Source organism: Cystoisospora suis (assembly GCF_002600585.1).
Source record: "Cystoisospora suis strain Wien I chromosome Unknown contig_1848, whole genome shotgun sequence".
NCBI classification, from domain to species: Eukaryota; Apicomplexa; class Conoidasida; order Eucoccidiorida; family Sarcocystidae; genus Cystoisospora; species Cystoisospora suis.
In genome coordinates, this window is record NW_027154648.1 from 32,487 (window position 1) to 43,775 (window position 11,289).

The window sequence follows — 11,289 nt, forward strand, 5'->3', positions numbered from 1 at the left end:
CGGTTTCCGGCTCCTGATCTTCCATACGAATTATTCCACTCCGACACTGTGGCCACGTGTATCTTTGCCGTTCGTCGGATACGTGTTGCATGATAGCTTGCTCTGGATCTCCACCGGAGCTTGGATACCCTGTGAATTTTTCAAAGCCCCGTTTCAGAAGCGTAGGGGGACAGTGGGGCATTTATTTTCCTTGTCGCTGCACGTCCTTTTCTCTGCAAACTCTCCGTGAGCGGCTGTTTGTCTGTTTAGTATCGCAGTCTGAGGCACCACAGGTCTCGCTGTCCAATGTAAGCTAGTCGGTGCTGCTAAAGGTGAAAGGTTCTTCTCCACCACTGACAGCCTTGAGCTAAGATGGGGAGGGTTCACTACGGCTGTTCTCTTCCGTCCACCAGAAAACGCCCAGCTGTGTGTTGTCCCTGTCCTTCCTGTCCAGCTTCAGGCGGGGATGAGACGTGGCGAGCTCTTTTTTATCTCCGTTTTCTCCCGGGACGAAAAGAAATCCGGAGCAGACCCTTTTCACGCCTTTTCTTCTCTGATTCATCGTCTGCAGACCTCGTCCACTTCCACTTTCGTTCATCCCCATGTCCCCCTCAACATCAGGTACTCTCTCTGTCTCAACTATGGCGACGGTGTGCTCCCGGTCCTCCACACCACTGGCATTCTTCCCCGGTGTCTTTGGCCGTTTCAGAGCCGTCTTCCCTCACACGTCGCAGACTTCTTTCATCGGTATTCGAACCATACTGTCGAGGTGCAAGATCCCTGAGATCTTTCACTTCTCTAAGAGCTTTATCCATTATAGAGGAACCTGCTGTAGACAACGTGACAGAAGTGGAGAGATCAACGCAGGGGGCGCAGACACCACCTGACCTGGAAGTTCTGTCGACTCGTCTCTTCTCTCCTTTTGACTCCCGGTTGAAATCCCCTTTACAAGCTTCTTCTTCTCAATTCTACAAACACCAAACCAACGCATGGAAGAAAGAAAGAAAAGGGCCCACCACTGTGAACCCAAATTCATCCTCGCTTCTCTCTAATACGAGGGTCAGCACGAGCCGTCCTCGTAGTTCTTCTTCTACTCCCCAGTTTTCCTTCAACCAGACGCCTCCCTATTCTTCTTCCTGCGCGTCTTCGTCGACTTCCTTTCCGGGTGATGGCAGTCTGTCTCCCCTCTCTAGCTCGTCATCGTTGCTCTCGTCCTCTTCTTCTTCTCCCTTGTCCTTCCCTTCTTTCTCTTATTCTCCCCCCCAACAAGACGGGCAGGATGGCGATATTCTCCGGCGAGAAGCCCTTTGGTGGATTCGTCACACTCGTCAAGTTACTGTGGATGTTGTAGACAATTGGACTTTGAGTTTCCATTTCCTCTACAAACAGAAACAGTAAGCTTCCACTCCATCTTTTGACGCCTTTCAATCTTCGTGCTATGAATTTGCAGTCCCCCCTACAGTGGTCGCCGCCTGGATTCGTCCATGGCTTTTCTTCTTCTTCCTGCCTTTCTTCTCTTTCTCTTGGCCCTCTTGAGCCAAGTCTTCTCTTCTGTCGCACTGCTCCTCTTCACCAGGACTTCGTGTCTCCGCTTCTCACTTTCTTTCATTCTTGCGCCGACTACACGATGTCAGCGATGTCAGAGGGGACTTCCATTGGGACTTAACACTCCCTCATTACTTTCTTTCTCTTTGTTGGAGTGTTTTGTTTCACCGCAGTAAGACGGTTTGATGTGTGGTTGCGGCTAAATGAAAAGACGAACGCGGCTTGCAGATGAGGCTACCACACTGCATTTTTTCCCGTCAACGTCCTAGTCTTTTGTTCGCCTCGCTTCTGTAAATATGACTGCCTTTACTTCTCTCTTTTGCCCGCTTGACTATCCAACCACTTAGGTTCGACGTTCTTAAAGGAGCTCTAGAAGATTCTCTTCATGTAGTCCCTTGTCTTCGCCCTGGTGAAATCGCCATGCTCGCCAACCATGCTAGCCGGCTCTTACCTTTGAAGAAGGCAGGTGAGGGGGGATCTTCGTCGAACAATAGCAAGGCTACAGCTCTTTCTCAGACTGAAAGAGTGATAGAGGAGAAACGAACGAAGAGGTGGTGGGCTCTATTTGGAGATTCGCTCTCTCACGTAAGTCTCGAGGGGGATGTGGAGTCAGTCATCTTCTCTTGACTTCGCTTCGCCTCTATGTACATCAAGTTGGTGTAGGTTTACTTTATAATTTGAGTCCGCCGCCCTGTTAACTGTCTGGCAGTCTGTTGATGTCTTTCTATCTGTCTACAGCCGTACACATACACAGGTATGTATACATATATACATACATATGTATATCTGTGTACATTCACCATGGATGGGTACCCTTGGGATGCTAGTGTTAGTCCGGGTTTCCTGCTGGATTTGCGTACTCCTTGCAACAATCCCTAAATGTGAGTAGCAGGGATTCTTCCTCCTATAACAAGACATTGTGCCTATAGTATGCTAGGCTTTTAATTTGCATTGCGGTGACGTACTTCCTTTTGGGTGATGACAGGCCAAGGCCACTTCGTCACAAGGGAGGTGTTGGTTGATTTCCCTGCCTGTATCGGTGGAACCATTGCTACTGATGTTACCATATCTCGATCAACATTAAGGAGAAAAGATCGGTGTCTATAGTCAGACAAACGTGATTCCTTACGATAGATAGGGTCCTTAACAGGGCCTTATCACGTGGGGGGGTTCGCAAAGACAAAGAAAAAATCCTTTCTTGCTGTATCATCTTTTTCCTTTAAAATACCCATAGAATATACTATTAGCAAATCATTCGAACAGGTTTCAGCAGGTCTCGTCGATGCATACCGTTCGTCTGCCTGCTGTGAAGGACATAAAGCTATTCTGCTTTCTTCAAATGTCCAGGGGTTCTTTTCTCCCTTCTGTCTGCCCCAAGTTCTACCCCGTGATTCCTCAGACCTCTTTTCAGCGTCTGTCCTTCTTTCTCTGGGTGAGATGTGGCGCACGGTTATTGTTGCAGCTTCTTCACGATGCAGACGGGAGAGATATCTCTATCATCTTGAACGCGTTCTCGGCGGCTCGTGTTTTCCATCATGAGAATCTGATGAAGCTCTTGGCACAGGAGGTTGCTGCCTGGGCCCCACACAACTCAGTCCGGAACACGGCGCTTATATGTATGTGGAAGGCAGGCAAAGACGTGGTAGTGACGGATTGTTTTCTTTGGAAAGTGCAAATGAAAAAGCATGCCGGAAGTACTCTTGTCTGAGACAGGATCTAGAGCAAGGTGTCATTCGTTTCACGTTCTTTCTATCACAAGCCTTGAAAGAATCGGAGAATTTTCACAGGAGAACGTCAACCCTCTAGTAGCTCGCCCACAGTAGGGTTGCGGAACTTATCCGTATTCTGGCTGACGTAGCTTTTGGTTTGCCCCGTGCACCTCAAAGAGACTGACTGATGAAACAGCCGTTGGGCAGCCATAGGATTGTCAGAGCAAAGAGAGTGTCTTCCACCCCTTCCTTCACTTGCAGTGTAGCGTTTCTTGATTGATGCGAGACTCCCTTCGCCTTAGTTCGGAGGTCTTCGGAGACTTCTCCGTGAAACCAATAGACATGTTCCTGTCATGGGGTCGATTCCTGCGTCTATAGCTAGATGGACACACGCGGATGAGGGACAGAATGGATATGTGCTGGTAGACACCTTATAGGCCTGACAAACGAAGAGCAGGATCACCAGACCCAGTCGTGTGTACATATGGAGGACATGGTTTGGAAGTTAATGCTGTGAATCCGATAGTTTCTTCTCTCTGGATTTTTTCCCCTGTGGGCTTGATGTCTCACTTGGTTCTTTACAGTGAATGCAATGGCACGACTGAAAGTCACGGATGGAGAAGCAGTAGAGGGAAGCTGTCTGCTCATACAGAAGGAAGCGGCAAATCTCAATCACATTGACTGTGCGATGTCGAGTACGTACAGTCCAACACGGTTTATTTGGAAGAAAAGAGATGAGAAGGTAGCCGCTTTCTGATAGTCCTCTCAACACTTTGTTTTGGAAGGGTTAGAGGAGTGCCTTGCTTAAGAAGATCTCTGGTGAATGGAAAAAAGACAACGGGGAGAAGGGGATGGAAACCGTTCTCGGGAAACAACTGGCACTGCGTTCTTTTTTCTGCATCTCTACATTTCGGGACTCGCTGTATTGATTCATTTGAAGTCGTGGTGGTTCTCCTGCTCCTAGGTTCAGTCTCCACTGGTTTGAGATTTCCTTGCTATATAAATGATGATGGTAGCAGAGAGGCTTGTCCTTCTTTTACTTTCTGATGAATCTGCGGCTGTGAGATCTGGTCAAGCGGTTTCATCTGTTTTCCCTAACGTATACCATACTTTTTCTTTGCATTCATGTGGTCTCCTCCTTAAGTCTCAGCCACATTGCCTGAAGTGTCTAGGAGAAACAGCACGAGGTCCACAGTGTTCAGGATGTCTTTCTGTACCCTTAGTAGCTTTTGAAACTAGCTTGAGGATTGAGGTACAGCCCCGGCAGCAAAGAAAGCGACAAGAGTAAGTGGGACATGCTTGCCTTTTGGTGGTGTTGTATCCCTCATGCCTGTTGCAGTTAATGCAGCAGCCCGGTTAGGGTATCGAGACGCTTCTTTTTACTCTACTGTCGGGGATGCCGCGGTCCGACAATCGCGACGAATGAATGAACATAACCTCTCCATGATACGTAAGAAGTCACTCGTCATACATTGACTCGGTCTGCAATTGGGTCCTGCATCGTTTTAGCGCGGCTCGAAGCAAATGGAGAGAAAAGGAGGAGAAGGAGGGAAGGGCTTTTGTGCCTGACACGCCAAACTTTGTTTGTCTTGTCCAGGCAGGTGATATCTCCGGAGGAACACCCATTCTGAGATCCATAGAACACTTTTGCATCGCAGGGCTACACCAGTCTACAGTTTCTTTGTAGGGAGAGGCCGCGACGACAGAGCTTGCGTTTTCTGGAGAGGAGTCGTAATACTTCTTTTGCTGGTTCTCTATTTCTGGGCATGCAACTGTAGGGGATGCTTCTGTGGAAGGAAGCGTTTCTTTTCCCCAGGTTCTTCGCGTAGACAGACAGGCGAACACGCTGCAGATACCGCGCGTGGTTCGTTCCACGTGTGCTGCCCGAGCGCACTGTGGTACGGGGAAGGCAAGTTGGTTCACGCCAAAGCAGGTGCCCGGGTGTAATTGGAACTTTTTTCCTCTGGTACCTGTCTTCAATTTTTTCTTTTATCGTAGAGACTTCTCTTCGGGAGTCAACGTGGTTGACCTCTGTGTGTGTGTCTGTGTGTCGCTGGCTTCGTTTCTTCGAGTGTGGGCCTACGGCACCGTTGGAGTACGACACCATGCGCTTCTCGGCGAGGCTATCGATCAGTTGCTTCGTATCAGTCACTCGTAAGGTCTAGTTTTTCAGTGCTTGGGTTCGCGAAGCTCAACTACTCCGGTTCTTCGGGCTTCTTTGATATCGAGTCGACTCAGTGGACTGGTTTCACCTTCCCAAATATGAGGGATTGTCTTGCGGGGTCATGGTGGAACGTGGCGCGCATTTCTGGGCTGCGCACGGAATCACGCGCGCCACGTTCCACCACCACGCACATACGTAGGTTTTGTGTACTTCTTTGAAGTATGTCCGAGTGTGTGTGGGCTATACCTACAAATACGCTCGCTTGCCAGGGACAACTGGACTGCTACGCAAGTAGAGATATGCTGCTCTAAACCCTGGGCCCTAACGGGGGACATAGTTCAGTTGCAAACTCTGTCCGCTTTTCTCGGGCCAAAGTAGAGTATGCCGCCTAGACCGTCTTCGCTGCCTCGAGAAATCCGCCGTGCAATGGGACAACAGCAGTACTGCATTGCAGGAAGGTCGTCCAAAACTGACTTTCAGTTTCGCTGCATACCAGAATGCACGCGTAGTAGCTGGTGGTTGATCACCGTCCTTTCTCGTAGCCGGGCTTTTGCCGCTTCTATCCCGGCGGGGGGTTTCCCTCACTTTCGCTAAGTCTATTTCTCTTGCACTCTCCCCGCAAGCTCGGCGCCCCGGAGCGCTAGGCACTGTGTGTTGTGACACGGAGTTACGTGTGCGTGGTTTCGGGGTAGAGATGCGCTGAGGTTTATATTTTAATTGGTGGGAAGCAATCGCGAGCGTCTCCTGTTGTTAGCCATCGTATAACGTTGGTGCGAGGTCCCGAGATACGTGTATACGATTGACTGTGTGGGGTGTCGTGCGTGTCCCAAGGCGTCTCGTTCACGCGAACTACGTGGCTCCCATTCTTGCAGCCTTCGGATCGCTTCAGTTCGAGCACCCCCGGCTGGGCCTGCTGATCGATGTCTTAGTGAAGCCGAACGTTGAGAGGTTTGAGCCTGTCGACAATGTTCTTGTCTGTACAGGTTAGTATTCAACGTGAGGCATCGACAGCCGTTCTAGCGTCAGATCGAGGGACTCCCAAGAATGACAGACGTGTGTCTCTTCAAGTGGATGTTTCTGATCTGAGGTTTCAGTTCAGATCAGTCCAGTCCAGGAACTCGTATCAGTGCGCGGTCACGTGTTGAGACCGGTGGTATCAGAGTAACAGCAGCGGAATAAGCGCACTATGGCCGTAGTCCAGAGTGTCACTTGGGCCCTGTGTTCGACTATGTTCCGGAGGAGAAGAAAGAACCATCATCAACTTCCGAGCCATGTCGGAAATCCAGTTCAGTGGTCTGTATGTTGCAGCGCTCTCGCGGCTCGGTTGCCGCGTAAGTATCACTCCCGTTGCAGCGCAGTTGCTGGCCATAGGAGGTCGCCTTATCGCGAACGGCGCCCTCAGGGATCGTCCCCACCATGCGCTCAACCTGGCTGTGGTAAGAATTTCTTGCGGCGTTCGTTCTCCTCGCCGTATACATAGACTATGGCCTAGTCAGTGTAATACGTGTGTTCCTTTGTTATGAGTGCCTGCACTCCGCTCTTTTTGCTGTCCTGGCCACTAACGAGAGTATTCAAGGAAGTCCAAGAGTCGTTCCACACAGGCCAGCGTGACGCGTGAAAGCTTAGGTTACTTCAGGTGCCGTGGTCTCCAGGTAGCCTTCTCTATACAGAGTTGTAAGTACATTCAGGCCGCTTTAACTCGCCCGGAAGAGAAAGTGGTTACAGGGGCTCCAAGGCCTCTCCACGTCGTAGATCTCTCACAACTTTTACTGAGAGTCTGAACATGACTCTCTCTTTGCAGCTGTCCTTTCTCCAGGAAGTTTCTTTGACGTTTTGAGCCACAGAGTGTGGGAGAAGCCGGCTTTGCTCGGCCGTGGGGTTTGGACCGCAGTCGTGGCTCTCAGACCATAGCGCGTGTGCTAGCTGAACCAGGTTAGGTGACGCTCCCGTTCTCACGAGAAGACGAGTCGCACGGGGAAGGGGTGGACAGCGTACCTCGCGGAGCGAGTGGAGAATTCTTTTTCTTGCTCCGGTAATGTTACAGGCAGCCGGGGCAATGGAGGCGACGGGAATGAAGAGCTTTTGGGACGACATCAGCGAAGGCATGGCAGCTGCGTAAGACGGGTGTTTTGTTAGCGTTCCACGGTTGTTCTCGCTTGATGTCTGCCGGTCTGCTGTGTCCCAGCAACCCTAGGCAAAGAGTGACGACTGGGCCCCCCTGTTAACCACCTGAGTACGACCGTCTGCGTCTCCATACGAAAACATAGAAAGTGAAAGGCTGTATCGGCTTCGGTTTCTGGACTCGACCACTCTTTCGAACGAGTTGCTGGCTTCCCTTTCGTGGTAGTTGCTCGTCTTGACACAGCTAATTGGTATGCCTGAACTGCTAAGGACACAAAGCACCACAGCACTTCTACTCATCTCTACGTGCGCCCGTGACTCGACAAGTACCCGGGACAATGTGACCGGGGCATCTCTTTTGAAATGAGGAGTGGGTCTTCTAGGAAAAGGTGGCGCTTTTAGCCCGTCTACGAGCAACACGAAGCCCCCCGGCAGCTGTCCTCCCCGTTATGGACTGTAAAATCTGGTGGAACTTGGGGTTGGTGCTGGATGCCCTTGATTACATACAGACTGAAGACAGCAAGTTCTTCGGAGATTGCTGGGGCAATGTTGCCCGTTGTAAAAGTCAAGGGGTATCCAGCGTGGCGTCCTTCCCTCCTTGAGGTTGCTATTGAGGTGAGGCGTGATGGAGTTTTCTTCCGTTGATTGAACAATGGTCTCGCTTCTCGAACACTTCATGCAGCCTTTTGTAGAAACATCCTAGAGGTCGCCTGTCTTCGCTTCTCCTACCCCGTGGTACACTTAGTTGCGGTCCCTCGGTGACAGGACCGTGCGACCCGAGGGGCGCCGCTCCTGCGCGGCAAGTACCGTACTCATAGTGTTCCGTGTGACAGGACCGTGCGACCCGAGGGGCGCCGCTCCTGCACGGCAAGTACCGTACTCATAGTGTTCCGTGTATTTAGCGGTAGGTGCCGCCTAGCCGTTCAGGAGCTTGAGGCTGTGGTGCAGTGAAATAGTTTTTCAACAGATGAGAGTCTGAAGAGCAACGCTCACGCAGGGCCAACCAAAGGCGAAAGGAGTGTCTGCTATACTTGGAGAATATCCCATGTAGTTAATGTCAGCCTGCTACCCTCGACACCGAGGTTGCTGCGTGGAAAGACCGTGGAAATCTTGCTGTAATGACGTATGGGCACGACGAAGCTCACAGCTCGGAAAGTCGCTGTTGTGCTGTTTCGCGGCGCTTCGGCGTTGCCCCTTTCTGCAGCAAAAAGAGTTAGCACGTGGTCTCTATACGTGAGTCGAAGGTTTGCTGTTTTGATGTCCCGTCAGATCTGTTGTCGGTTTCCTGTTCGCATCCTTCATTAATTCGGAGATGTTGCATCGGTCACCCTGCGTAACGTGGGTGTTTACAGAGATTACCTGGGCCTTATGAATGTAGGCGCTCGTGGCGGTAGTGGAAGAAAGAATGGCCAGAGTGTTGTGCGTTGCTACAAGATCTTGCCTTCCCGTCTGTTTTGGAAGAGGCACGCGTTCACTTGCTATCTGCATGCGCTTACTCGTCTGGAGTCTTGATCGGTACCCGTGACGGCCGCTCTTTTGTCGCAGGGGGAGCCAGGTTTCGTGTGTTTTGTGACGTTTTCATGAGCTGTCATTCTCCTGCTTCTCAGGCTATGGCAGCTCATGGCCCCGCGCGATGGTCTCCCCGGGATGTTTCGAATTTCCTTTTTGTTCTCGGGAAGACAGACGGAGAAATAGGTGAAGATCCCCCGGATGTGTCAGCCGTAAGCGAGGGCGACGGATATCAGACGGGGGCCTCCCTCGATTACCAAATGAGGTCACGGCAAACGCTATATTGTGCCGGGGGAGCCGACAAACGCTTCAGAACGTCGCCTGCAGCTGCGCGGCGTCAGCTCATTAAGGATATGTGCGCCTACTCAGCCAAACAGGTGAGGAAGCAAAGGCTCCGGGTCGTGGCTTCGAATGTGCGCCCCTCTGACAACCGCATACAGATATTGATGACGCTTTCCCGGGTTTGTTGTCAGCACGTCACCGGCTAAACAACACTCTGCTGCGATTCTGATCTATGTGCAGTTCCTCTGCCTGTCACAGTCGGAGGCGCTAAGCTCACACGAGCAAGGTGTAGTTTCTTAGGTGCTATCAAGCCTTATGCCACCTTCTCTCGGCATAGAAGTGCACTCCGCATCTGCACGTGATTGTGAAGATGATCTCTGCTGTAGGCGTTCTACTGTCTGCTAGTCTGTAAACGGCTTTTTCAGATCATGAGCGATGACATCGCAAACCCGCGGGCTTCGTCTTGTCTTCTTCCCCATCACCTTCTGTCTCCTCTCTCAAGAAGTATCCATCAATCTATGTTTCTCTCTTTCTATCTGCTACGATGGTATCCTCTCCGGTCCTTTTCCTGTGTTGTTTGCAGTGCTCCGTTTGATCGCAATTTTTTAAAACATAGTCTTTTCTCCGAAGGGTGACACTGCTTCATGTTTTCCGATTCCTCGGTGTAGTTCGTTCCAATATGAGTCCTAGTACGGAGCTGGCCATTGTCGGCTCTTTCACGGGGGGTCTCTGAGAGAGAGTTTCAGACCAAGTGCAATGTCCTCTTCCCTTGTTTTGTTACGACAGATGTCGTTCTTCAACCCGTACGACGTCGTCCGTCTCCTGCAAGCGTGTTCGGTTCTCAATTACCGAGACGAAGGGGTTCTCAACGCGGTCGGCGATCGTCTGCGGGAAGCGGGAGCGGCGGGTGCATGCGACGCGTTTCCTTTTCATGTTCAGCGTTCCATTGCAGCGGCGCTGCTCAAGGTACGTAGACATACGCAGTCGAAAGCACGAAGTTCAACGGATTGGGGGATCGTCAGCTGGTGGGCCCCAGTAGGAGAACCTGGAGGGATCCATTCAGCAGTAATGCAGAGTAAACAGTGTTGGGTTTTCAGGGTTAGGGGAGCTTGTTGTACACCCTGTCATCAGCCGTTGATATTATTCTGGTGTAGGCGTGTGCACGCCCCACGGTCTACGAATGCAAGGTGTCGGTGTATTTCCTTGTGAACCTCTGAATTTGCTCACTACACTCTGTGACAGCCTTGACCGCTTGAGTGTTCAACGGTGTCAACTCCGCTAGCTCCGGTCGGTTGCACTGTGTCCGCATTGCAGCTAGAGGCACCTCATGTTTGCTCTCGGGAGTGGCTTGAGGGCCTACGATCCCATGAGGCAGCGATGCCGGGCAGGCAAAGTGACAAGCAGGACCGGTTTTTCAGCGTCGAGGAGGTTTGAAGTTGGCGCGGCACGGCAGGTAAGCGGTTCTTGACCAGCACTGAGCTGTTGCTGCTGCTGCCTCTTTCGGGCCGCGCCACTCCGAAGAAGTTGGTGCTTGCCTGCGATTCAGGAGAGCCTGGAGTATCTTCGTCATGGCGGACTAATTGTAGAGGAAAATCTCTTTATCTGAAGACTAGTGAAAGACGAACCGAGAGCCAGCTTCTTTCTCTTGTGAACCCTTTTCGTTTTTCGGCCGGCTGTCATGTGCTTTCCAAACTTGACAAATCTGATGACATTGTAACAAGGAGCATGGCGTCTCTCTCGTTTGCTTGTTTTCGGGGAATGGAACTCCACGTGACAAGGCTGTGCGACCCTAGGTTCAACGGAGGATTCAGGAAGCAGTTCCCCACAGTAGCGCACGTCACCATCCATGCCATACCGGCACTCCTGGTGATGAAAGTCATGGCGGAAGGAAACGTGGTTATCTGCGACCGGCGTACCTGGGGCAGGGCCTGAGTTTTACTGGTTTGAAGCCCCACTCTGTCGGGTCCGAGCTATTACCTA

At 51.3% G+C, this 11,289-nt stretch overlaps 1 protein-coding gene across 1 annotated transcript; it reads left to right on the plus strand.

Annotated features, from left to right (window-relative positions):
* Window positions 1–433: 433 nt before the first annotated feature.
* CSUI_004094 (uncharacterized protein) lies at window positions 434–10,979 on the plus strand (the record flags this gene model as incomplete). Its single annotated transcript, XM_068064289.1, has 14 exons — window positions 434–1,373; window positions 1,872–2,109; window positions 2,987–3,140; window positions 3,818–3,928; window positions 4,573–4,683; window positions 5,306–5,387; window positions 6,229–6,380; window positions 6,706–6,833; window positions 7,442–7,512; window positions 8,028–8,133; window positions 9,126–9,404; window positions 10,096–10,275; window positions 10,628–10,762; window positions 10,856–10,979. Coding segments are annotated over 14 exons (2,745 nt in total), but the record flags the coding sequence as incomplete, so codon positions are not given.
* Between the last annotated feature and the right edge of the window lie 310 nt (window positions 10,980–11,289).